Source organism: Anoplopoma fimbria, chromosome 11 (genome assembly GCF_027596085.1).
Source record: "Anoplopoma fimbria isolate UVic2021 breed Golden Eagle Sablefish chromosome 11, Afim_UVic_2022, whole genome shotgun sequence".
NCBI classification, from domain to species: domain Eukaryota; kingdom Metazoa; phylum Chordata; class Actinopteri; order Perciformes; family Anoplopomatidae; genus Anoplopoma; species Anoplopoma fimbria.
This window is the reverse complement of record NC_072459.1, coordinates 22,482,867-22,509,653: the sequence shown is the minus strand read 5'-3', so window position 1 is coordinate 22,509,653 and position 26,787 is coordinate 22,482,867. Positions and strand designations below refer to the sequence as shown.

The window sequence follows — 26,787 nt, the reverse complement described above, 5'->3', positions numbered from 1 at the left end:
ACAAATGAGCGTCTGAAGCGCTCCGTCCTGCTCTTTGATTTGAAGATACAAAAAAAAAGTTGGTATCAAACACATAAATCTGCATGTTGCAGCAATGAATAGGCAACACATTTATGCTGACTTTGCAAGAGGAAGTAAAGTTGTTGCACAATTAACTTGTTGTATATCTAGAAAGGCCAGCTGTCAATCTGAACAAGGGTAAATTAATTACTTTTGACCCTTAAATGGCCCTTAAAAGTAATTAAGCCGTTGTTATTTTCCAAATAATTTGGGCTCAAAGTTTTTAACTGGTGTCAATCATTAATGTAAACTCTCATTTAAAAGGTAGAACAGTTACAAACCATTTTGTTTCAACTGTGTGGCTATAAATAGTAGATATAGCAGAACATCTCAGTGGCAGTTGAAGGTGAGAAAAGCTGTTCTGAGCACTTTGTCCTGTGAAAATACACAAGATGCGCTTTGTATGTCACACATTTACATATTTGCCAGTTGTTGCCATCAGCAGTGATGAACGTCAGAGATAAACATCAGATGATTTGACTGTGGAAAAGACCATATGCCTAAACAGCAGCTAACTATAAAGTTCCGGGACGTTTTGCATGGATACTAGTGAGGTGAGATATATATTTTACACATTTTCTCAAAACAGAGTGTAATATTAAAACATAAACTTATAGCGTGCACCATCAAATCCAATACCAGGCGTGTTGCTCCAAACAAGCTGCTGCGTCAAACGAGGTCTGTCATTTACAAAAGACTCCTCCTACAATATTAGTACAATGTTAACAATCGCAGCCTAAAGACTCTTTCAGTTCCTGTTTTTCAGCACACGCTCTCTAACGCTGCTTTCGGAGGGTCTATTTTTGAGAAGCACCAACGCAGGAGGATGTGGTCTATGTATTGTTTCCCTCCACTGCTGGTGTGTCTCAGCTGAGGTTGATTGGGATGATCTAGGAGACTGATAACTGCAGATAGGTAAGACTTATGGCTCTTACTGTATCATTTTCAATCTCTTTTTGTGCTTCAACATGTTTACAGTAGGACCCATATATCTATATCACATGTCCCATCCATGCTTGTCTCAGGTTGGCCATATTGTGACCATTTCATATACTCTCTTTCTAGTTGGAACAAGCCTCTGTTGCATAATGTCTGCAGATTTCCTGTTCCCCTTCTTTTAAAAGCTGCTGAAGGCTGTTAACAGTGCAATCCGTATTACATAAAGTTTGTTCTGCAAAGTATTTTGTAGAGTAGAGAGTCTCTGTTATATATATTTATATCCGTATTGAAAGATAAGGGGATAAATATACTGAAGTTTCTGTGCATCTTATTTCACTCTCTTGTCTCTCATTCTCCCTCAACTTGTTTAAGTAAAGGAACAATCACATTTAGATAATCTTAATGTTTAAAGAAGTCCCATGAGAGATGAGTGTTTTTGCATTATGGCAGTATAGGGTTTGCATGGCAGGGCTGAACAATATGGCCCGACAACATACAATGGTGTAACACCTGCTTCCTCAGTAGACAATTGATTGAATTGACTTACTTGCATGAGCTGCCTGCGCTCCTGCTGTAAATAAGAAATGCTGGCCCTCATGCTTTAATAAGCTGTATTTTAATTTAGTAATTTCATGCTTTTTAGGTCACAAGTTTTCTTTTATTTTACTGCAAGACAGACTCAACAATCTTGAAAAAAATGTATCTAAAGTTTTTAGATAATCCCAGCCAGTGCCTTTTGTATACTACTTAACTACAAGGTAAAGTAAAGTTACTTCTGCAGTTTCAAAAACGGGGGAAAATATCCACATATGAGTCAGCTGGGACTGCTGAGCCCGAAAGTCACATGTTTTGACAGCGCGCGCAAACTAGAAATTAGCTAGCTAGCTAAACATTTCAAATTGTTAACTAAAAGTAATGGATAAACAATTGAAACAGTTAGCTTAAAGTATGTTAGCTTTAAGTAAGGGATAAAACAGTCAAAACCATAAACTTAAAATAATAGGTAAAACTGTTGAAACAGTTAGGTAAAAAATAACGGTCAAACAGTTGAAATAGTTAGTTAAAGGTAATTGATAAATGGTTTAAACAGTTAGCCCAAAGTATCAAAGAAACAGATGAAATAGTTGGCTTAAAGTATGTTAGCTTAAAGTAATGGATAAAACAGTCCACACTTAAAATAATAGATAAAACTGTTGAAACATTTAGGTAAAAAGTAATGGACATACAGTTGAAATAGTTAGCTAAAGGTAATGGCTCACTAGTTGAAACAGTTAGCCATAAGTAACGGATTAACAGTCAAAACAGTAAGCTTAAAATAATAGATAAAGCTGTTGAAAAACTTAGGTGAAAAGTAATAGACAAACAGTTGAAATAGACAGCTAAAAGTAATCAATAAAAATGCTGATACAGTTAGCCTAAAGTCATGGATAAACAGTCAAAATAGTTATCTAAAGGTAGGTGATAAATGGTTTAAACAGTTAGCCTAAAGTTATGGATAAACAGTTGAAACAGTTAGATTAAAGTAGTGGATTAATGGTTGAAATATTGCTTCTATAGCTTGTTGTACCAATGAAAACATGACCAAACCAACCAACCAATCACTGATTTAAATTGTATTAAAAATATTCTCACAATGCCCACTTTAATTTAGTAATTAGTGTGAAATGACCCTGTTTCAAATCAATGTAAAGTGATACCACTGCTCTACAATATGCACACTCTTCATTTGAAATATTTCAACTAGTCAAGATGCAGTTTCTCCCCCCTGTCCCGTCTTAATGTTGCATCAGTGCTTCCCGGAAGGCCTTTTCCTGTTTTGACGGGCACAGATGACCCCCGTCTTCCATTTTTGTCACTACACACATAATTCAACACTGGACACAGTGACACATCTGCCACAGCTGGGCACAATTGCAGCTTCCGTATGCACATCGACATCCTGTTAGCCAAATATACTTATGAAGAAAATATCAAGAGGGATGTCTAATGGCAGTCTTATTTTTTTCCCATTTTAGATTAATCACAATAGGCATTGAAACAGGCCTTGCCTAAATGAAATGTTATTGGTTTCAAAATGGTCCATTTCTTTGTGTGGTTTTAGTTGTTTGTCATCAAATGCGTAAGTACAATAACCACAGTTGTCATTTGATCCGTACAATGCAATTCCAAAAAATGTGTGTCTCTTGCTCTGCTGTACTTGATCAGGTTTTGTACATTTAACGTAGCTGAATTGTTCTTTAGCCTTGACTGACTCTTCACTAAACACCTACACTAGAGTCTTTGCCTGTTAACAAGACCAATACAGAAGAAATAGGAAGTTGTCCTTTCATAAGATTCGTTTCCATCCCACCTTAAGTCATATGGAATCCTGTTTCAGCAGCTGATTTTAAGAATGCAATAGAAATAAAGAAGAAGTTGTGGCTGTTGTGTGCGACCAGCTCATCTCCGGTCAGCTCACACAGTCTGACTCACTGGTTTCAGTAGGAAGTGGCACGCTGTATTTTGTGCCCTGACGTCTTGGCAGTGGACATTTGTTTTTGCAACTCAGCTTGCTGTTACTCTGGATTGTGTTTGATTTGCCTCCCGGGAGGAACAATAATGATTATAACTTGTCGGCCCAAGCAATAACAGGAAGTTTGGACTACTGAAGAGACATAATATATATTGGTTTACCGGAACACAATATTAGGGTGTAATTCTGTTGTTTTTTTTGGGACTTCCTGTTGGTTTATCTACTGTGTTCTTCAGTGGATGTTGTTATGCCTCTGCAGAAGATGATGCCGAAGATGGAGCATAGCTCGTGCACGGAGGATCGTATCCAGCATGTCCTAGAGCGCTGCCTCAGTGGCCTGGGTCTCGACACTCCTGACAAACAACTCTGGAACGGTAAGACCCAATAAGGGCAACGAAAAACAAAAAACAGAAAATACAATGGCTGAAATCTCTATGTACATGTATAGGGTAAAATATTTAACTTATCACCATTGAACTTCCCTAGTTGATTACTTCCATTAAGTCACTTTTTTGTATAGCCAGTTTTCTGAAAATGTAGGTTCAAATATCCAAATGAGTTATTATCTTATTAGGTATGTGCTTATTTGAACACATTTCCAGAACATAAAATGTGAACATTAGATAAAGACAGGATTGTAATTCTTGTTTCATTTTGTTTACATATTAGAGTAAAATGTTTTTTACAGAAGACATTTTGGATCATAAAAAACCGCCATAATAAAAAAACTATTTTCCGCGTGTTTTTAGGAATCAGATGTTCTATAAATCAGGCTTTGAATGATATATAAACAAAACCTTCAGAATTTAGATAGGAATGAAAGTGAAAGTTTATTGCTACTGAAGTTTTTTTAATTTTGAAGACTCTACAGGTGACTTACGTGAAAATAACATTAACTAAAAGATATCAATATGAAGCTTCTACAGTGGATTACTTACATTAAGACAGTTAGTCCTTAAAGATTTTCATAAATGTCATGTTATATGCAAATGAGGCACTATCCTCAAATCTACAGATACAAATAGACAAAGTGTAGTTTAAAAAAACATGTAAAAACGCAACCAGCGAACCACTCGAGAACATATTGTTCATCTTATAGAGACAAATGGGAATTGAAAGTGGTGACACATAGAATGAGGAGTGACAGACAGTGTGGAGGAGTATCACGTTGAAAGACTTGCTGAAATAACTTAATTGAGATCCTTTGGCAACAAGGGCAAGTGGCGTAATCATTTCGCTTTCCCTCAGCGCCTCTCTGAATATTAGTTGTAAACATGTGTATCTAAATAGGTTGTTTACCTGCCTGTTATCAGGATGAAACCTAAAAGGAGAAATAAGCATTATTTGTTTCTGTCTTTCTGATCAGCGGGGCTGTGCATAAACCGCTGGTGTTTGGAGGAACTTGTGAAGAGAGATACCCACAACTTCCTCATCCTTCTGCAGAAAATACTGAGGAAAACAATGGAGGTTCGAAAGCTGAAAAACAACATAATTCTTCCAAAGTGTTTAGTGTGATATGAAGAATGACGGCGTGTTTGATCTCATGATTTTTCTATCTTGTACAGGTGCTCGAGCAGTGTCGATATGAACTGGTGGTGCCCCTCTCTCTCCTGTTCTCTGCAGCCCTCCTGAAAGTGAGTGGGTGTCATTTATAGGAGAGAAACAAGCACGGTCTCTCCCAAATTAATTGTATTTCTTATTTTAACTTCTGGTTACTTACGGTTTCTCCTCAGACTCCTCATGTGGCTCCAGACTGCGGCGTGCTGGAAGAGGCCTACCTGTTGTTCCATAGCTTCCTGGCCTGGCCGGAGCCTTGCAGCTCTGCCAGTAAACGCCTGCTGAATGTCATCCAGAAGGAGCTCAGAGCACCAGGTAGCACCTCCGCTCTAACGCAGTGCAAATGCTATAGGCCCAATGGCAGCTCGCTGTTGTCTTTCCAGTATGGAAATTATAGTTTAAACCAGTGATCTTCTGATGGTCACACTGATTCATCTATCAGTGTGACCATAAAGGGGCAGTGTTATACTGAACTAATACTGTATACTACTATTGTACCTTTATTTTAGGTATATCATTTCAAAGGCTGGTCCGGACAGAGCAGGGTATTTCCCCTGAGATTCACTGCTCCAAAACCATGTAAGTTCATAGCTATTAAAAGCTCTTAAACATAAGCTAAATATGGCTGTTATTTCCAAACATTTTAAAGAGACAGTTCATCCCAAACTCAAAAATACATATTTTTCCTCTTACCTTTCATGCTATTTTTTAATCTAGATTGTGTTGGTTTGAGTTGCATAGTTGTGGAGATATCACCCATAGAGATGTCTAATAATGGGACTATATGGCTCTCTGCTTTTGGTGCTCAAAGCGGCAATAAAAAACTCAACAGCAATCTCTTTCCAGAAATCATGACCTGGTTACTCAAGATAATCAGCCGACCTTGTTACGAGCTTCTGTTGCATTTCTTTTTTTATTTTTATTGTCCCTTTATATTGGAGAGAAGGCAGACATCTCTACAGCAGATAACTCCCAAAACTAGGCTACTCACACCAATACAATCTAGACTGCCAAATAGTGCTACAGGTAAGAGGACAAATATGTAGTTTTGATAATGGGATGAAATGTCCCTTTAAACTTGCTCATGGCACTTCAAACTTGACCCCCTTATCACCTGAGATCTATGGACATTTTTCATAAGATCTTCACATCATTGCTCTGTGTGTGTGTGTGTGTGTGTGTGTGTGTGTGTGTGTGTGTGTGTGTGTGTGTGTGTGTGTGTGTGTGTGGGTGTGTGTGTGGTTGTCATTAGGACGGTGCTGCTGGTGAACCCAGATGAGGACGTCCCTCCAGAGGTCCAGTCCGTCTCGGAGCAGCTGAACAGCACCAAGCACTCCAGCAGAGACGTCACCATCATCCTCATCCTGCACTGCTTTCAGGCTGCTCTGGGCGCCAACCACGACCTGCGGGCGCTCCGCACTGCCCTGCAGGTGACCGACCTAGGGATGCACACTTCCTCTTTATTCTATCTTTCTAGTTTCTCCCTAAAAACAATCTGCCTAATGTTCCTCCAGACGAAGCAGCCTGAGAAGCTGGAGCAGCTCATGGAAGCAGTGACTTTGCTTATGGAGACGGCAGCCTCGACTGCAGATCCCAGCACAGCTAGAGAAACTCTACTACACAGCATGGAGAGGCTCAGAGACAGCCTTGCTGTTCCTGCTCCTAATAATGGCCGCACAGATACTGGTAAGACAGAAAATGAAGGCATGAGATGGATAAATGTGTGAAGTGTTGCCGTGAATCTTCTGCTTTTCAAGATTGTTGTGCTTCCTTAACGTTAATATTACCTCCTCTCATTAGGGGCCTTTGAGACTTTCCTGCCGCCTTTCCCCAAATGTCACACACGCTCCTGGGAAAACGACAACTTTGGTAATTAGTTCGGTTTTGAACAACTAGTCCAGCATTATTTAGCAAATATTTATCTTTAACTGTACAAACCTCTTAGTTCTCAAATCTCCTTTACATTCATGCAGATGTTCTGAACGACATTCTCTCCAGCGAGTCGGACCTGGACTTGCTTCCAGACTGTTTCCTTAAAAAAGAACTGTATGAGGATGATATCAATGACACCAGTGTGGATGAGGAAGACGAGGTGGAGGGAAACAAAGTGGACCCTGAGTTCCAGAACCACCGCATCTCCACCGCATCCTCGTCCTCGAGGGACTCCGGCCTCTCTCTCTCCTCCAGCTGGTCCGGGCCGTTCGGCTCATCAGGCGTGGAAAGTGACTTCAGCGAGGACACAACGCACGAGGACACAGAGGGAGGACCGGATAGCCAACCGATACTCAGAAAGAAACCCAAAAAGAAGTCCAGCTCCATCTTAGGCATCGAGCGCTTCTCCATGCTTTTCAAGGCATCTCGCAGCCCGAACGTTTGCCGCCGGGCCCAGAGTATGGGCCACCGTGCGGATTTTACAAAAGAGGTTCAAAGAACTGGTCCGCAGCTCAAACACCCCAGGTCCCTGTCCAGACAAGTCCACAATCCGCATGCGTACGCCGCTACCCACGATCCTCTCTCCCCCCGGAAGCACATGTGTGTCCGCAGGAGGCCGATCCTGAGCTACGACGAAGGAGACGTTGCGGAGGTGCCCACGCTGGTCAAAGTGGTGGTGTTCGGAGGGGACAAAGAAGCTGGCAGGCTGGCCAGGGCGTACAGCGACCTGCAGCAGAAAGAGAGTAAATGTCCCCGACTCACCAAGACATGCAAACTGCAGTTTTACTTTGTTCCCACCAAGAGGAGAACTACAGGAAGCACAGGAGGAGGACAAACATCAGCCGAAGGGCAGAACGGAAGTTCAACCAGAGCCTCTGTGGTAAGAACATCTGTCGCTTTTTACATGTATGTGTGTATGTATGTAGAATTTATTTGCATTCACAGATACAGTACTACTTTCTAACAAAGCAGCCTTTGTAAGGGCTTTATCGTGTTTTATAGGTCAGTTATAAAGCATTCATTAGAGCAACTTTTAGGTTGCAAAAAATAAAATAATTATCTTGCTGGTGAGTCATTAATAGAGTAATTTGTATAGTGATTAATGAAGGGTAAGTCATCATATCGCCTGTAATAAGTCACTTAGAATAAAGGTTACCAAGTCACAGTTAGTGAGTCTCTTTTAATAATTCATTTTAGTAAGTAAATAATTAAAGAACGCAGCAGTTTTCCTGGATGTCATGGGTCAAATGGTCCATTAGAGCTGTCCATTTGAAGAACTTAAGAGCTAAAAAGACAAAGTGTTTTTTTGTTGGAGAAGCATAAACACCAGCCTGAGAGATTTGTCACAACCTGGCAACCCGATCCTTTAAACTGTTTATGGAGAATTAATTATATAAGTAATAATAATTACTCCTAATAAAGCCCCATTAGAAAGTTGTTTTGTTTTCACAGACCTTCCAACAGGAAACTATTGTGTTATTCATTATATTCATTCATTCTGACAGGAATCTAACGGCAGCGTGCTGGAGGACAGTACCACTGATATAGCCCAGATGTTGGGCATGATGGACCCCTGGTACGAGCGGAACGTCCTCAGTCTGCTCAGCCTGTCCTCTGACGTCCTTTGTCAGGTACCTTCCATAGTGGCACCTTTGTCTGGTCTTTCCTTCACATAATGAGTCAACAAAGTAGCAGACGTTACAATAGCTGTTGGCACACTGTGACGTTTATTGTAACAATAGGAAATTCAGTCCCCCTCCCAACCCAAATCGTTTCAGTACAGTCCCTTATAGTTATTTACAAAGAATCCTAACCAATGATAAAATACATATTTTTAAAAAAGAATAAGAGTGATACGCGAAAGTCCTTGACATTATTCTGTTTTCGTTGCAGGTAAGAGACAAACTAATATGATTCTATTAGCCCAAAGACACTTGATTAGTCTAATGATGATTCATTATAAATAATACTTTTACATCTAGTTAACATCTACCTGCACACAAAGGTAATATTTTACCATTAACGCTGGTTCTACACCTTGTCTGAAATCCATGTGTGTGTTCTCTATGAGCCAGACTGCCTGTAAGGACGGCGATGAGTCAGTGAGCAGCGTGGACACTCTTACCCTGTTTGCTGACCTGGTACTTTATTACTGTCGACATGCAGACCAGCCTGTTCTGGTGCAGCTCTACCAGGCTGAGGTGAGAGGAGCACACACACACACACGCATATACACACACACGCACATGCATACACAAACACCTGATTATTTTTTTGTTTTCTTTCCCCCGCACAGTTGACACTGGCTGGAGGAGAAAAGAAAAGGGAAGTGTTTATTCACTCTCTGGAGCTCGGCCACACTGCTGGAACCAGAGCTGTTAAGGCCATGGGTGAGTCACACTCTGACAGTCACACGCAGACAGCCACAACAGCATAAAGACCCCCCCCACACACACACACACACACACACACACACACACACACACACACACACACACACACACACACACACACACACACACACACACACACACACGTATTCTAATGTGTCTTTTTGTAGGTTCTGCCAGCAAAAGGTTTGGGATTGAGGAAGAACGGGAAGCCGTCCCTTTAAAACTCAGTGTTGCCTACAACAAGGTATACTTCCTGCTATGACTCCCACAGAACACAAACAATAAGGCAGCATGAGCTATTTTTACATCTGCCTCGTCTACACCCGCTTACAGGTGGCTGTTAGCGGGAGGAGTCAGTGGATCCAGACGGAGGTGGATTGCACATCGATAAATCTTTACAAAGCCTGCCGGAAACCGGAGCAACTAGGTGTGTCTCAGTGAACGTCCAGGCTTTTAATGATGTGCCAGCAATTTAATTATTTTTTAATTATTTTGTCTACGCACATTAAATCTTGTCTGTCCAGATACAAGAATAGAAAGTCTACAGCTGACAATGACAGAAGTCCTGAAGAGGCAGAGCTCCAAGTCTAAAAAAGGCTACAACCAGGTAAAGGGACGAAATTAAACATTAAATATAATCTCATGCACACTCTCCCTGCAATACAGAATTTCCTTATACTTCCTATCCTTCCCTCCCTCCCCCTGGCAGCACATCTCCATGTCCGAGGCGAAGGTGGATAAGGTGCAGGTGGTAGGTGGAGAAGATGGGACAACCTTTGCTGTGTGTCTAGATCAGGATGAGAAGAAGTTCATCCAAAGTGTCACAAGGTACAAGAGCATCATCCCTGATCTCACTGAATTACTGCCCAATATTCAAACTCCTACTTAAAGCAATAGTTTGACTTTTATCGACATTATCTCTGCTGTCTTTTCTTCAATCTAAATAAATATAGTGAAGTAAAAAGGAAATATTTGCCTCTGAAATGTAGTGGATCAAATGTATAAAGTAACATTAAATGCAATAAAGTATTTGAATGTACTTAATAACTTCCGACCACTGCATTTTGCCTTATGTTAGAGTCACAACATGTGCATGCATTTATCAGACCCGCATGCAGTGATGCCGTCTCTTCTGTATCTGCAGGTGTGAGGTGTCTCTGTGCTGTAAACCAGGAAGCAGTTCAGACTGGAGGTCCTACAAGCCCTCACCCGGCCAAGTCCAGCCTCTGCACCCGTCCTACTGCTCCCTGCTCTGCCTCCCCATCACCTCTTTCTCTGCCTCACATCCCTGACACTTTGAACCACACTGGACCAAACCAGGGATGTTGCAACCAAAGCAATGCTGACGCAGAATCTACATACTGAATGGATAATGAACATGGGGCACGAACAAACCGTACTAATAAGGTTGACATGTATTTTCCGACATACATGTATATATAAATATGTCAGGTTATTCTGTAGCTGATGTCAAGGTGTGCCACTTTGTGATTAGATGGAGGGGTGTGTGACTGTTTAGAGCAGTGGTTCTTAACCTGGGTTCGATCGAGCGCCCCGTTCGGTGTGAACGCAGCATAACGGTACGGTGGCTTGGGTAGCCCAAAAAGCACGGAGAAAGCTAAAACTTATGCTGCGTTCACACCGAACGGGGGCGCTCGGTGTGAACGCACCTTAAGGAATAGACGGTCATTAATTTTTAAAGCGGCGGCTCACTTGATCGACTACGGAAAATATTATGAACCCAGACACGGGGGCGTTTGATTGTCCGACGTTTGAGGGACTTCCACAACAAGTATAAAGCAGAACTAGTGGTTAGTTCAATGGTGGATGGCGGGAGATAAGCCCCGCCCCCTTTCAGGCGCGAATGCCGCGAATTACCCACATACATTTTCAAGCGGCAGCTCACTTGACCGCAGTAAGACACACGCAGTATAGCCATTTGTGATTTTCAATCCCTTCATACTAACATGTCGAGCAAAAAAGAAAGTGGTTGGACGAATACGTACAATATGGATTCACATGTAAAGAGGAACGTGATGGGAGTCAGCGTCCTCAATGCATGATTTGCAATGCCAAGTTGAGCAATTCTAGTCTAGCACCGGCAAAACTAAAGGAACACTTCCTAAAGCTGCATGATGGGAAATACAAGAACACAACGCTCGCTGAATTCAAGGTGAAGAGAGCCAGATTCGATGAAAAGGCTACTCTGCCTGTTCTCGGCTTCGTACCCATCGACAAACCGATCCTCACAGCATCGTATGAAGTTGCGTACCTGATCGCAAAGCAGGGCAAACCACACACCATTGGTGAAACACTCGTGAAACCAGCTGCGTTGAAGATGGCGAATATCATGCTGGGAAAAGCTGCTGAAGATAAGTTATCCCAAATTCCTCTTTCAAATGACACGATCAGCAGCAGAATAGACGACATGAGCAATGACATCTTGGCTCAAGTAGTTGCAGATCTGATTTCAAGCCCAGCAAAATTCAGCCTCCAACTCGATGAGACCACCGACGTTTCCAATCTCAGCCAGCTTGTTGTATTTGTGCGCTATATGAAAGACGACGAGATAAAGGAAGATTTTTTATTTTGTAAGCCTCTTACAACAACAACCAAGGCAGTCGATGTGAAGAAACTCGTGGATGACTTCTTCAGAGACAACAATCTTTCGTGGAATATGGTTTCTGCAGTTTGTTCGGACGGCTCCAGCCATGCTGGGACGACACTCTGGTTTTGGAGCGCTGGTGAAATCCGATGCACCACACATCATTGTTACACACTGTGTTCTGCACAGGCATGCGTTGGCAACAAAAACCTTGCCTCCAAAACTGGCAGAAGTACTAAAAATGTAGTTGAATGTGTGAACTACGTGCAAAATAGTGCTATGAAGCACCGCATCTTCAAAGAGCTCTGTCAGGAAATGGGCTCTGAATTCGAGGTACTTCTGTACCATTCTAACGTTCGGTGGTTATCCCGGGGAAAGGTGCTGAATCGGGTTTTTGCCATGCGTGTGGAATTAGCCCTGTTTTTGCGAGAGCACCAACATTGTCACAGATTGCAAGATTCTGAGTTCATTCTCATCTTGGCGTACATCGCCGATATTTTCGATGCTCTCAATCATCTCAATCGACAGATGCAGGGCGGTGGAGTCAACATCATCGAAGCGGAAGAAAACCTGAATGCGTTTAAAAAAAAGCTACCTTTATGGAAACGACGAACAGAGAATGACAACTTTGCAAACTTTCCCCTGCTGGACGTGTCTGGAATTGGAGACATTTCTGTACCTGGGGAGCTGAAGCAAGCGATTGCCATGCACTTAGATGTGCTCGCAAAGTCCCTCGACGGATACTTCCCCACCACACAGTCATATCCAGCATGGGTGAGACAGCCGTTCACGTTTAGTGTTGCGACAGCAGATGTCAATGATGAATGCCTCGACGAAATCATTGAACTTCAGCAGAGCCAGCTTCAACAGCAACTCTTCAGAACAACAACGCTCTCAACGTTTTGGTGTCACCAAATCGTACCATACTCTCGTATTGCCAAGAAAGCCCTTGAGATACTCACACCGTTTGTTACAACATATCTTTGTGAGCAATCCTTTTCCAGGATGGTGGACATGAAAACTAAGAAAAGGAACAGACTTTGCTGCGAAAATGATATGAGTGGCACTTGCCAAGGTGAAGCCGCGCATTTCTGAACTTGTATCTGAAAGGCAACAGCAAAAGTCACATTGATTTGCAGTAAATATTCACTGAGTTCTGTTTTTGTGTGAAATTCATGTTTTGTTTGTCGACAAACCGATCCTCACAGCATCGTACGAAGTTGCGTACCTGATCGCAAATCATTCATTGAGTTACGTTTTTGTGTGAAATTCATGTTTTGTTGGTTTTGTTCTTTGCACACAGTGGTTTTGTGTGCAACTGATGCATGGTTCATTTTGTGCACTAATAAAATATATACCTATGTTTTGAAGAAATCATATTTTATTTTTCCAATTACGAAGGGTTCGGTGAATGCACTGATGAAGCTCGCAGGGTTCAGTACCTCTAATAAGGTTAAGAACCACTGGTTTAGAGGAACGTTTTCCAGCTTCCTACAATTTTTTTCTCTTATCTCCTCGATCAGGGTTTACGTCAATCTGAGGAGATTACTACTGTGTACGTTCATTTGATGACAAATATTTTTAAAAATATGTGTGGTAAATTAAGCTATTTATTTTTAAGTGCTAGTGATGAAAACTGTTTTGGTTTTTTTTTGTTTTTTTTTTTACATAGGTACAAAATAGGTTTGATTGTGTTTTTATATGTCACACAACTGCAATAAAATCACACTTCAGCCATTTCTGTTTATGCTTTGTTTTCACGGTTAAGACACTTCCTCCTAGGAGTCACACACACCCTGTCTCACTCACACTATAAACACATGCCATTAATAACTTCACTCTAAGATAGCAGCGGTCGAGAACACTCGGATAGAGGCTACACTGGTAAACAATGCATTACTTCAGACAGTGTGACTCATAGTGTCTTTGTAGTTCAGTATGTATCCACCGATGTTTCTACTGTCTGTCTTTAACATGTTAAGGTTTTGTCATATTTTGGACCTGCAGATAAAATTCAAACATTGTCGAGTTTTCAGGGACAAATGCAACCGAGTCTTTGCCCTGACAGACTAAAATCTGTTGACAGTGAACACGACAGATTTTCTTTAAATTTTGCGGGTTTCCTCTTGTTGAAATCAATCCTATCCGGAATATCTGAAGAGCAGGAAGATGGTTGATCCTACCAGTAAGTGTTTTCTTTCCATCGAAATTACTGGGTGCCAAACTGGTTTAGCTGGTTAAAATTTGGAGTCGTCAAATGTGGTAATTAAACAATAACATGTATGATCTTGATTTTTTTAGCTAGTGTGGCTCTCTCCACTGTGGAGTCCAGCATGTACAACACCGTCCAGGCTCTTCTAAAAGAACTGAGCAGCCAAAGTGCTCAGGAGAAAGGTATCTTAAAAGCAAAATATGTTTCAATTCAGTCAATAATATGGATGACCTTTAAAAAAACATAATTATTTAGATGATCCTATGTCTTTACAGTAAATATAAAGGTATGTTCACCAGCCAATTAGCTTAGCTTAGCATAAAGACAGGAAACAAGGGGGAACAGCTAACCTGATTTTTTTTTTTGTCACCTTCGGACAGAGTCTGGCTAGCGGTTTCTAAGCTAAGCTAACCATAGTGAAAAAAAGGGAAATTATCAACACTGGACTACACTCCCCTAGAAGCTAAAGTAGTACCAGCAAACTACATATCCACTACATATCCTACAATATAAAGAAAACTACTGTCTGTCTGCTCTGCAGGACTGATTCGATGGAGCCTTCAGAAGAAGCTAGAGGCCAATCCATCCTGCAGCGTTTCACTGATCAGAGTTCTGGTCAAAGAACTGTACAAGCAGATACAGTTTAATAAAACACGATCCTACACGCATACCATTCCAGTGCTGCACACTCTCTACTATGTGGTTATGCAGGTAAGACACGCCTGTGTGACTCTAATTGGCAGCAATTTAGTGTTTATAGAAACTCTTGAACAGTGGAGATCTTATTACAGTTGGAAACAAATGCAGATTGAGACAAAACGAGTATAACAGTAGACCATTTCTGTCTTAATGTTTTGATATTTCTGTACTTACCTTTCCAGTCTGGTGCCATGATTCCTACCAGCGTTTACCAGACAGTGTATGAGTGCTTGATGAAACTGCTGTTATTACCGTCTCCTTACTCTGCTGTGGCCCTGTGTACTCTGAGGAGCATCAAGATGGAAATGACCACACCAGGTATCATGCATCTAGGCACACATTTACAAAGGCTTCATACAAATGTGTTGATAGTTGGCAAAAATGTTGTGTTATTACCATAGACTGTTTATAAGAAGGTTACTACCAAGCAGACACATATTCTGTCTATGAATGATGCGTTACTTGCTCTAAACCATTGGACAACACATCAGTTAAATCACTGACCAATGACATCGCTACTTCAACATCTTTACTTACGCGCCTAATGGAAGATTCCTGAAAATCTGTTCAATATATTAACTTACTGCTTGAGGGTTCATGGATCAACGGGTCTGTCCCATGATATGGTATTCAATCAATTCATAGGTCATTATTAAAAAGTTGCACTATCATATGACATTTGTTCATAATATCAACATTACAGTTTAAGTTAGCTACATCTTTACAAAAGGTTTGCTTCCGTAGTTCATTAGATAAGAGCTTAAGTAAGCTAGCATTATTGTTAGCTTATCATTGACCATTGCAAAGCTGTCTGCTTATTGATGTTCATGTCACGCGTAATATTGTGTTTAAAACGTGAAATGTACGATATGTGTCTAATATCACAAGTAATAAAGCTGATTTTATCTCTCAGGTTTTGTAAGAGTAACCTTCAGCAATGTTTAGCTAACTTGTTTTATTCAACGCCATCTTAAGTTACTTTACTTGTGCTAGCATGTTGTGGAGATTAACTAGCAGCTAACGTTACACAAGTTAAACGCTATCAGTTGGTATTGATGTTACTTTAGGTAGTACATGGGTATGTAGCTACAGATGAATGTAACATTTTAAAGTTGGATGTGGTTTTGTCTTATTTAACCATCGTAAATAATGACTAAAATCTTTTTTAGCATATGGAGGCTATAAGAAGAAAATCCTTGCCACAGTTTTCTGATATTGGAGATATATAGCAATGCTGCAGAATTAATTGATGCAAGCAAATCTCGAGTACATTCTGCAGTAGAGTTGGATAGATTTATCAAATATAAGGCAGATTTTATCGATTATTTAAAAATGTATTGATGAAATATATAATGTTCATTAAAAGTATTGGTAAAATAAACTGTAAATTCAATTAATTCAAATCCTTAGGAAAATAATTAACACATTTTAATACAATAATGTGTCTAAATTAGGATAACACATATTTAGTTATATTGGTCAAAATCACTGGGTTTGAGATTTAAACTTGAGATATTAACACATCTGATTAAGTATAATGCAAAATACAAACTCTTGACAGACCAATCCTTCTCTCAACAGGCTCCTTATACCACAGGAGAGTCACTGCAGAGCAAAACTTGAAAAATGAGCATTTCTTCTTGCAGGAAAAGTGAGTAGTTTGAATGACAATTAACTTGTATAGAAATGGTTTGAGTTTAACACTGAATAAATGTTTTTTCATCACAACTGTTCTTTCCCTGTTTGCGGATTTCCTCCAGGGTGTTTGTGCTTGCTGACCCAGCTGTTTTTTCTGCTCCACTGGAAGCGGCAGTGAGAACACACTTGGAGGCGTCCAGCTTTCTCAGGAACACGTCAACCATGGAGAAAAGTGTGATGCTACATGTGCTGCAAACGGGACTGGGGACGACCTGCCAAAGCTCCAGACTGGCTCAGGCTCTGGAGGTAAGCAAGTTTATGAAGATATTTATGTCAAAGTAAGAAGGATATTAACAAGCCATGCTAGAAGTGTCACTGTAGGGATGGTAATGCTGGTCAGTTTATTGTTCAGCTCACCACTTTGGTCCAGACTGAAATATCTCAACATCCATTGGTCAAACTGCCATTAAATTTGTACATACATTAATGGTCTCCAGAGGATGAACCCTAAAAACGATGGTGATCCCCTTACTTTACACTTCATCTTACACCACCAGCATGTCAAAGTGTTCACTTATGTTGATAAATAACTCAAAATCTCAGTGATCGATTTACATCAACTTTTGTACCCACATTCATGGTTTCCAGAGGATGGATCCTATTGGCTTTAGTTATCCAATTACTTATTCAGCCTCAGTCGCACTTTGTGTTTAGTGACAATAAGCAGAAAGCTAATGTAATGCCAAAAAGCATGCTATCACGCTAAACTAAGATAGTGATCATGGCAACCATTTTACCTGCTGAACATTAGCATGTTGGCATTGTTGCTGTGAGCACTTTGCCATGCTATTTTTAGCATTGATGTCAAAGCACTCCTGTGCAGTCTCACAGCTAGTGTGGCTGTAGGTTTTGGCTGATAAATGCTTGCACGGGGGAAAGTTTCCCACTGAACTACATAAATAAATGATATATTTATCTGTATCAGTAATTCTCATGTTTTTGTTTTTTTAAATCAGATGTATCTTTTGTATTTTTCAGGCTCTCAAGGAACATATGGTGGAGACGTTTTTCCAGGAAGTGGGTCAAGCAGTGGAGAAGAGTTTGAAGCATGGTGCAGGTGGTCGTGCAAGCTATCTAAACAGATTACAACAGATATACAGAGACATCCTGACAGCCTCTAAAGAAGGTGTGTATCCTGCGCTCTGTTGTTGGAGCACAGATTGGTATTAGCAAAGATCGTGACAGGGTTGCAATGTTAACCTTCGCCCTGTTTTCTCAGAACGAACCAAGCTAGCTCACGGCTCTGCGAGCAGCACTACAATGCCCTATCCAGAGATCAACTTCCTCTTGTGGGGAGATGAAGAGGATCTATGTGAGTCAAACAGACAAACAAAAGTTTCTGCTTTCTGTCAATAAAAGAATCAGCTGGTGCAGTACAAATGTAAAGTAAATATATCTTTTCCAAAAAGGGGATCTACTGGCAAACTTCGCCATGTGTTGCGGGTCTACCTCAACTACTTTTGATGAAGAAGAAAAGCACAAAAGGGATTCAGGTCGGTCCGAGGACAGTGGGATAGAGAGAGATCTTAAAGAGAGTGACTTTGATGACACAGCGCAGCCTGCATCCATAAATCCTGTGCCAGCATTCACAAGGAGAAACGCCTTTAAGACCATGAAGACGGCACGCAAACTGAGCCTAATGAGCAAAAGACAGGAAATGTTTCCTGGAGGCTCTCTTCTTTTCAATGAAGACAGCAGGCGTCACACAGCGCGGGTGGTGGTACTAGGGGACGACCGTGTGCTCGGAAGACTTACCAGGGCTTATCACTCCATTCGGTGAGTGGCTGGTTTGTTATGAATACCCTCATCCAAATGGTGTATGCTCCTCTAACCTTTTCTGCATTTGCATCGTGTGTGCACATTTGTGAATGAGTGACCTAAGCTTTCCATGAATGTTTTCCACGTATTTCCCGACAGAGAGAGAGAGTCAAAGAATCTTATTTTGACCAAGACACTGAACCTGCGTTTGTACTACATCCCCGTCACTGATGTGGCGCCCTCCGTCAGTTCCCCTGTGAGTCCCACTGAGTCACTCAAAGCGTTGCTGGCCGACTGATTTAAATATAGAAGACTTTATGACACTTGTTTTTCCTCATAGAATAGCCAATGTGAGAATGAAGGGAGATTGTCTCTCGCCTCCTTACTGGGAAAAGTTGATACATGGTACCACAGCAACATCAACAGTCTGGGAGCAGCGATCTCTAAACTGGGAGGAAAGGTAACCATACAGTCTACAGCCATGCTAACAAGTCTGTTTAGGCACAGTGATGCGCTTAGCTAAATGCTAACATGCAGGTATAATATTTAGCATCTTCAACATCTTGGCGTAGCTTTTTCCTTGCTCACATTAGCAGTAAACCCAAATAGGCAGACCGAGTTTATGGGAGTTCATCTGATACCTTCTTCCTTCTGTGATGTCTCTCTACTGCAGCAGTTTAACCCCAGAGAGCCACTGGAGCCAAACGTCTTCCTACTGGACTCCCTGTGTTACTACCTCCGCTGTGGGACGCAGCCAGTTAACCTGCCGCTGTATTCAGTTAAGGTACAGTGCAGCTGTCACATGTTGGCTATAGATTAAAAATCACTTGCAGTAAAAGGACACAGAGTAAGATTGGGTTTTCAAATGTCAACAGAAGCAGCGAAAAAGCCACATTATCAAAGACATAAAAAGCTCTGAACAATTCAAAACATTCACGGGCCAGCATCAAATGCCAGACAGAATAAGTTAGCGACTAGCTGCTACAGACACAAATGTTTTTCCTTGGTGGAGCCCAAAATCAGAGCTAAAAGGAGAGTGAATATTAAACTTGCATTTGTCAGGTGAATAGAAACATGACAACTGAATGTTTCTTTTGATACATGACAAAAGACTATACACATCTTTAAAAGGTGATACACAAATGGAAATGTCTTTCTTTAATCTTTTTTTCAGGTGCCCTCTAGTGGCCAAACAAATTAATAATAAATAATAATGATTGATGTAGCTTGAGGACAATAATTGTAATAGCTTTTCCAATATTGGACATGTAGTGCAGATTCTGGTAGTTGCTGTTTATTGTGTCAATGTTTCATTGATGCTGGTCATGCACTTCCTGGTTTGACTAACTACAGTATGTCTTTAGATGACCTACTCCGACCGTGATGTGGTGGAGAAGGTGTTTGTGTCCCACCTGGAGGTCGACATCCCGGAGTTCAGACACCTTAAAGAAAAGTCCTCAAGTATGTTTCTGAATCTCTTTCTGTGTGTGTATGTGTGTATAGATACCATCATAACTGTTCAAACATTTATTGTTGCTTAAAGTGGGATGTTGTCTTTGACAGAGGAGCCCAGTCTACGCCGAAAGAAGCCGACAGTGGAAGTCTTTGGGTCAGTCATCTCAGTCAGTTACAGAGAGGTACATTCCTAATTATCATTAGCCACTATGAATACTTTCTATTTAGTATTTGCATTAACAGCTGGATATCATATCCTCAACAGATCTCTTTAAGCAAACGAGAAGTCAGAAAAGCACAAGCGCCCATGACGTGTGGCGTGGTGATTACATCACAGCCAGCAGCTGTAACATCAGGTTAACCTTTCACTTTTATATTTAGCCGACACATTTATTTCAATGCAAGTAATTCAATGAATAATCTTTGTCACTTTGTGTAGGCGAGGATCACCTTTCTGTCAAGTTTCACAGTGTGAACCCAGGAAACAACACAGTGAGAAGTTGTTCATTTTTCCTTAGGACTCTAGTCAAATTCAGTTTTTTTTATTCATTATTACAGCTTTTATTTGAAGTAATACATAGTATTATTGTCAGAAAACCTTTCTAAACCTTTTCTTTCTGATTATAGACGATCCAAACCCAGAACATTAGCATCAGTGCTCTGCAGCATCGAACACTCACCGTGTGTCTGGACAAGGACTCCCGCAGCACATACACTGACGTTCAAAGGTCATTTACAACACCGCAGCACTTCTTTTTTACATTATCTGTGCATATTAAGCAAATTGAAAGTGATACAATGTAATGTCATTCCTCTACAGGGTAGAAATTTCCCCCTGCTTGGACCCACGATGCAGCATCGGGTCCAGGTCCGAGCAAGAGCTGCTGTTTAGCAAGTATCTAGACAAAGTACTGTACCTGCCAATCAACACCTTCACTGGTGTGACCCCCTGAGGGACAAGAGCTGTCTACTTCAGGTGTGCCCACAATGCTCACTGCTGTAAATAATGCTCGATCAACCAAAGTGTCTGTAACAAAGTGATGGTTTATCTAATGTTTGTATACTTCTTAAAATTGCTCTTGTATTCTATTTAATGAAATGCCTTTTTATCATAGTAACTAGTTACAAAACAAGACCAAAACACAACCTTAAAGGTGCTCAATACAAAATTCAGAGCATATCTGTTGCCTCCACACGGCTCTCAACATGGCACCGGCTGAGCCGGCCAAAACATATGATACGTTTTTTAAAACACGGTACACTAAACTAAACTACTCAACAGTATATACAGTTGTTCAAATGATCATCTTGACAACACTTAAATGCCTCTGTGTTATCAATTTTTTAAAATAATAATCATTATATGAAACACTGAATGGGGCCCTTTGATACTTTAAGAACATTTTGCTGCTACACTTCTGTACTTTTTACTCTAGTAATATATATCAATACTTAATTCACCACTGTTTAAATCATTGGAAGTCATGTATGTGTTGCATTGTGTGTTTTGAAGCTTTAATATAAAGTGTTTTTGTAATGCTGCTCATAGGGAAATGAATTTGCGGAGTTCATTAACATCACACATTTACTGTTACAAGTTCTCTATCTGAAATGGGGAAACACATGTAAGGATGAAAACCAGGGGACGTGAGTTCATGATGAGTGATGAATTTGAAAACGTGGTAAATAAACTTTTCATCAACTAAATGTGTGTCCTGTGTGAAAATAAAAGTGGCTTTTATTCTCACTAAATGTGTGTCCTGTGTGAAAATAAAAGCTTTTATTCTCACAGGTGACGTTGACATTGACATGCTCTTTTCTCTCACACCTGGAAAAGCAGCACGTTACATGTATCTGCTATTGAATGAAAAACATTTCAGATCAGGGCCCAGCAGTTGAACTTTATTATTTGTTCTTGGATAGTGTTTTCTCTCTCTCTCTCTCTCTCTGCGGTGCACAGAGGCATCCGTACCGCCAGGGGGCGCTGTAGTCACGGGACCGGCTCTCCAGGTGTAAACTTACACACAGTTGAGTGCGTTCACCGTCCAGACGGTAACAGGTGTCTGCTGCTCAGAGCAAAAAAAAGAAGAAGACCAAATCGTGGACTTAACGCAGGAGTTCAAGGTGTAAGATGACCCGTAGAAAACGTTAACAGAAGTCAGAAAGGTAAATGTTTAACAGTTCATTTTATTTTCCTTATCTTACACACCTGAGGTGACGTGGACATCCTCACACCTGCAGGGATAAGTCCCATGTCGCCTCAGGTGTTAACAGATCCGCCTTGTTCCTTGTTTTATCTGATGGCAATACTCATTTTAAGAAAAAGCTATGATAGGTGGCAGTTTGAGTCACACAAAACACTGAATATTATACATATTTGACAAAGATGCATTTATTAATGTAGTTTTTTTTTACCACCATAACAACTCTTATGTATATACTGTCCATATATATTAGGCTCATGTATTTTATGTATAGCTACATAAATGGCCTACAAGTTATTTGATACACAAAATCTAATTAATTCATTATGTGTTTAAAAATAGTCTGAACAAGGAGGACTATGGTGTGGGCTTTGGGACTAGTTTTTTCTGTTATTATTTGGCTCTGTTCATCTGGCTCTTGCATTTTTTTTTATTTTTTTTTTTACTTTCTAAGTGTAGAAAGTTCTTTTTCAAGCAAAAATAGCGAAAAAGTGCCAAACATTCTCAGTTTCTAGTGTCTTTTGCTGCTTATCTTTTTCATCAGAGTTGTGAATTAAATATTTTTGTTTTTAACATTTGAATGCATCACCTTGGCATCCGGGAAGTTGGGGGGACCACTTTTTCCAACATTTCATAGACTGATCGACTAAATGAAAAATAATCAGCAAGTTTATTGATGATTTAAAAAAAAAAGTTGTAGCCCTTGTAAGAACCTTTTATTATTGATGATAAATAAGTTTAATTTAAGGACAAGTATTGATTACTCTAATGTGCCTGTTGTGCTGTGTTAACCGTAGTATTCCCGTCTCTCTGTCTCCCAGTTTAAACCCACCTGGTGCTCCCTGTGAAGAGAGACCGTGAACTTCCCACCATGAAGAGGACCAAGCAGATCGACATCAGGCGAGCCCTCGCGCTGGCCGGCGCCTTCAACTTCCTGTTCTCCTGCGCGAGAGCCTGCCTGCTCCCCTTCCTCACCCTGTACTTCCGACAGCTGGGTCTGACCCCCGCGATGACGGGCATGGTCGTGGGCACAAGGCACCTCCTATCGCTGGCGTGGACCCCCGTGGCGAGCCTGCTCTCCAAACACTACGACAAGAGGCGCGTGGTGATGCACGGCTCTCTCGTGTGCTCTGCGGCGGCGGCCCTGGTCCTGCTGCTCGTCCCGACGACCGATGTGGGCGCGCGGGCCGGCGGCTGTAACGTGTCCGAGCTGAGTAGCGGTCCGCCCCAAAGTCTGGGCGGTGACCTGCTCTGGAGCAGCGTTTCACCCTCCGCACCGTCAGCTAGACCCCACACCACAATCAACTTAGCTCCTGTCTCCCAGTCTGTGGTCACTACAACTGCAAATACGCTTTCCAATGTTACAACCACACTCAATCATCACGATATATCCCATCCTCAGCTGGCAACAAAGACTACTTCGGCGGTGGTCAACGACAGTGCTGGAGAACCAAGGGTCCACAGCTCCTTAATGACCAACACCTCTGCGGCAGCTCCAGTGAGGAGCAAGAGGTCAAAGGTCATTTCAGAGGAGCAGCTGGGAGAAAAGAGGACAGAGGAAAATGAGAGGAGTTTCGATTTCCTGGGCAGCCTGAAGGTGATGGACACCCAGCATCAACTCTTCTTCCTGCTGCTCATCATCGTGTCGGTGTGGGAGATCGCGGCGGCCCCTCTGGAGTGGACCGCGGACGACGGCCTCTACGAGTATCTGGACTCCGCCGATGCCTCGGACCGCTACGGCAGCACCGGGGTGTGGGGTGTGCTCGGGGCCGCGTGCGGGGTTGGTGGAGCGGGCTTGCTGGTCAGCCAGCTGAGCTGCCTCACCGCCGGCGGGATACCCAGGGGCGGGGTTCATTTCTACTGCTACGCCGCCCTGGCAGCTGCGTGCCTCCCCGTGGCCGCCCACCTCCCTCTTCTCCCGAACAAGAAGCGAGACAAGGCCAACGGGCTCCTAAAAGCCGCCCGGCTGGTGCACGGCTCCCCTCGGGCTCAGCTCTGCGCAGTCACCTGCCTGCTGGTCGGGGTGGCGGGCTCCGCCGTGGACAACTTCCTCCTGTGGCAGATGCAGGACCACGGGAGCAGCGAGCTGCACATGGGGCTCTCTCTGGCCCTCGCCTTGCTCTCGCAGGCCGCCTTCCCGCTGCTGGCCGGCCGAGTGTCCAAGCTCCTCAGCCCGGGACGGGTGCTCGCCGCCGGGGCCGCGTGTCTCGGGTTGCAGTGCATCTACTTCTCCTTCCTCTGGGGCCCGTGGGCCGCGGCGCCCGCTCAGGTGCTGAGCTGTTTCAGCAGCGGGGCCCTCTGGTGGGCCGTGGGGCTCCAGTGTGAGGACGTGGCCACGCCGGGGGCCGAGAGGAGCGTGAGGAGGCTCTACGGAGCCCTCTCTCTACAGCTGGGGAGCGGGCTGGGGAGCTTCGCTGGGGGCTTCGTGGTCCAGAGGTTCGGGCTCACGTGGCTGTTCAGAGGAGCGGCGGTGTGCGTGATGGCGTGGTGCGCGTGCCTGCCCCTGCTCCAGTGGAAAGCCCCGCGCCAGCGCAGGATAAACTACTCTCGGCTTTTGGCGGCGGACGCGAGCGAAGCCAGCGACTCTGGGTCTGAACAGGAGAGAGACTGGCTGGAGAAAGCGATGGACGATGACAGAAGCAACAACAACAACTATGGACGGAGGATAAACCGCTAACCTCTGCGGTGTGATATGACACAAAATAGGCCCTTAGAGAGCACATAGAAGGCATTTACATAGAATAATTTCTATCAGTGTGGAAATAATATATTTATCATATATTTGACTCTCATCACTGATTCATAAGAAGAAGATATTGTGTCATCCCATTTCATCAGTCTGCAGAGCCAGCTGTACTGATGGACTTCATCCTTACCTGAGCCTTCCCAAATGAACATTAGCATAAGCATAAGCAATCATTCTTTTGCAAAGCAAACCAGGAAGCAGGATTAAGGGCGGGCAGAAAAAGGACTGGAGAGCTCAGGCACCCTGTCAACAGAAACAATGAAGCCTCTTTTTCTAAGTGTAAACACCAGAAGTGTGCACAAGGTGAGGCTGGACTAGGATGGCCTCCCGTGTCACCACACCTCGACAGTCTGTTTATCTACAGCTACAGTCACCGCCGTCAGCCATCGTGCTTGTGCCTTATTCTGGACTCTGTGTGAATTGATGAAACGTTTAAACAAGGGTTGGTGTTATTTAACTGCAGGGAGGTCAGCACATGTCAAGCTCGGTTGTAAGAGTCTGGTGTCAAGCAGCTGTGATCGGCCATGTTTGCTTAATCTGACTCAGAATATCATTCGTCTAATCTGTATTATAAAGTGAGTTTTTCTGAACATACCTACTCTCTGACGCGTTGACTAAAGTTAGAAAGCTAAATGTGAATTAAATGTGTAATTTTCTTTTCTCCACAACGTTTCTGTATATGTCTATGTTGTATTTGGAAGCCTTTAACCTGTTACACACCTGAGTACTGTGAGAGTAAAACTGTTTTTATGCAAAAATAATCTGCCCCTTTGCAAAGCAGAAGCATCTGTGACTCCAGCATTAGTTCCTCTCCAGTATATGCAATAAATAAAGAGACTTCCTTTTCATGTGAAGTGCAATCAGCAGCCAAAATAAATGTCCATCTGAATCATGTGATTCCAGAGAAATACCTTCAGGCTCATTTGCTCTACAGATTTGGTGACAGTATTGACTCTGTTTGTCTTTTAATATTCCTCTTGTGTTTTGCATTCCGAACGAGGAGCGAGTGATTGTGTGGCACACTGCTACCTATGGCTCTTGCATGCAGACGTTTGGATATCCCCGAACATCTGCCGGGGCCCCTCAAGGGCCCGGCGAGCATGAAATCAAGTCATCCCCAGTATGTCGTTAATCAGCAGAACTCAATCAGGCGAGAGGAAAACTTCATGGTGAAGGACAGCTCGATTCTCCTGTGGAGAGCAGCAGACCGTTATGATGGCAGATGTCTGTTATTTAAATCCTCTCAGGTCCCTGATTTGATTCCATAACTTTTACTTACTCAGGACACATACTTAGTCAGCTTCTCTTAATGGCTTCAAATGCAATGGTGGAATGTGTCCTATACTGTAATTCAGTACAAATTACACATAATTGTAGTTCACTTGAGTATTCCCATTTGATATGACTTTCCATTTATATTCCACTAGCTCAGAGGCCAATATTACATGTTTTCACTCCACTGCATCTGTCTGACAGCTTACAGTTTTACATACTCTCCCCAGTGAAAATCACGTAGTCTGTACTTTTTTCTTTTTTTCTGATAAATTTAAGAATGAAGTGTACCTTTTATGTGTTGACAAAATGATCCTCATTCTTAAGTGAAAATAAACTATTTAAAAAGCCTCTTGGATCAGCTGGAGAATGCATCGTCACAAAAGCTGAAAACAGAGCTGTTTTTCTTTTGAGACACAGCAACACAACAAACATATAATGATCTTATAGAATATTATGCATTGCTGTAAATGCAAAAAAAGAAGTAAAAACATCTACAAAAGTGGAACATGCACATTAACACAGAAGTAATATGAATCCTCATATATATATTAGTAAAACACTGACAGGGATCATGTTACTGCACTATGATTTCTTTAAGTACATTGTGCTTATAATACTTATATACTGCCAGCAGGTGGCCCCCTGCAGCGGACACCAGCCTCCTCAGCTCCTCCAAGCTCACATCCACCTCTGTGTTCAGCAGCTCTGCTCCCGTTAGATCCTCTCACACCTTACAGCAGTG

At 42.2% G+C, this 26,787-nt stretch overlaps 4 protein-coding genes across 4 annotated transcripts; all 4 read left to right on the top strand.

Annotated features, from left to right (window-relative positions):
- Positions 1-863: 863 nt before the first annotated feature.
- LOC129098241 (phosphoinositide 3-kinase regulatory subunit 5-like) lies at positions 864-12,090 on the top strand. The gene is made up of 18 exons (XM_054607226.1): positions 864-975; positions 3,771-3,885; positions 4,878-4,978; positions 5,077-5,145; positions 5,245-5,383; positions 5,578-5,647; positions 6,321-6,498; positions 6,583-6,754; positions 6,869-6,937; positions 7,042-7,880; positions 8,506-8,631; positions 9,076-9,201; positions 9,297-9,390; positions 9,561-9,637; positions 9,727-9,820; positions 9,918-10,000; positions 10,103-10,221; positions 10,538-12,090. The coding sequence occupies exons 2-18, from the start codon at positions 3,774-3,776 to the stop codon at positions 10,683-10,685; spliced, it is 2,616 nt and encodes an 871-aa protein (XP_054463201.1). The 5' UTR covers positions 864-975; positions 3,771-3,773; the 3' UTR covers positions 10,686-12,090.
- On the top strand, positions 11,453-14,071 carry LOC129099101 (protein FAM200C-like). The gene is made up of 2 exons (XM_054608269.1): positions 11,453-12,772; positions 14,006-14,071. The coding sequence occupies exons 1-2, from the start codon at positions 11,453-11,455 to the stop codon at positions 14,069-14,071; spliced, it is 1,386 nt and encodes a 461-aa protein (XP_054464244.1).
- Positions 14,072-14,280: 209 nt separating this feature from the next.
- On the top strand, positions 14,281-20,773 carry pik3r6b (phosphoinositide-3-kinase, regulatory subunit 6b). Its single transcript, XM_054608268.1, is given in 17 exon segments — positions 14,281-14,392; positions 14,752-14,921; positions 15,092-15,227; positions 16,491-16,560; positions 16,670-16,853; positions 17,586-17,751; positions 17,827-17,919; positions 18,017-18,383; positions 18,525-18,621; positions 18,706-18,825; positions 19,039-19,149; positions 19,730-19,826; positions 19,929-20,002; positions 20,086-20,176; positions 20,260-20,312; positions 20,448-20,548; positions 20,641-20,773. Coding segments are annotated over 17 exon segments (2,175 nt in total).
- Positions 20,774-21,825: 1,052 nt separating this feature from the next.
- mfsd6l (major facilitator superfamily domain containing 6-like) lies at positions 21,826-26,383 on the top strand. The gene is made up of 2 exons (XM_054607826.1): positions 21,826-21,986; positions 22,846-26,383. Exon 2 carries the CDS (start codon positions 22,896-22,898, stop codon positions 24,699-24,701), a length of 1,806 nt encoding a protein of 601 aa, XP_054463801.1. The 5' UTR covers positions 21,826-21,986; positions 22,846-22,895; the 3' UTR covers positions 24,702-26,383.
- The last annotated feature ends 404 nt before the right edge of the window (positions 26,384-26,787 follow it).

Excerpts from the sequence above, each read along its gene's own strand:
- LOC129099101 (XM_054608269.1), top strand. The coding sequence starts at position 11,453 with ATGATTTGCAATGCCAAGTTGAGCAATTCTAGTCTAGCACCGGCAAAA. Across the intron at positions 12,773-14,005 it reads CACAGTCATATCCAGCATGG|ATAAAATTCAAACATTGTCG; the intron begins GTGAGACAGCCG and ends TTGGACCTGCAG.
- LOC129098241 (XM_054607226.1), top strand. The coding sequence starts at position 3,774 with ATGATGCCGAAGATGGAGCATAGCTCGTGCACGGAGGATCGTATCCAG. Across the intron at positions 4,979-5,076 it reads TACTGAGGAAAACAATGGAG|GTGCTCGAGCAGTGTCGATA; the intron begins GTTCGAAAGCTG and ends TATCTTGTACAG. Across the intron at positions 6,755-6,868 it reads TAATGGCCGCACAGATACTG|GGGCCTTTGAGACTTTCCTG; the intron begins GTAAGACAGAAA and ends TCCTCTCATTAG.
- mfsd6l (XM_054607826.1), top strand. The coding sequence starts at position 22,896 with ATGAAGAGGACCAAGCAGATCGACATCAGGCGAGCCCTCGCGCTGGCC.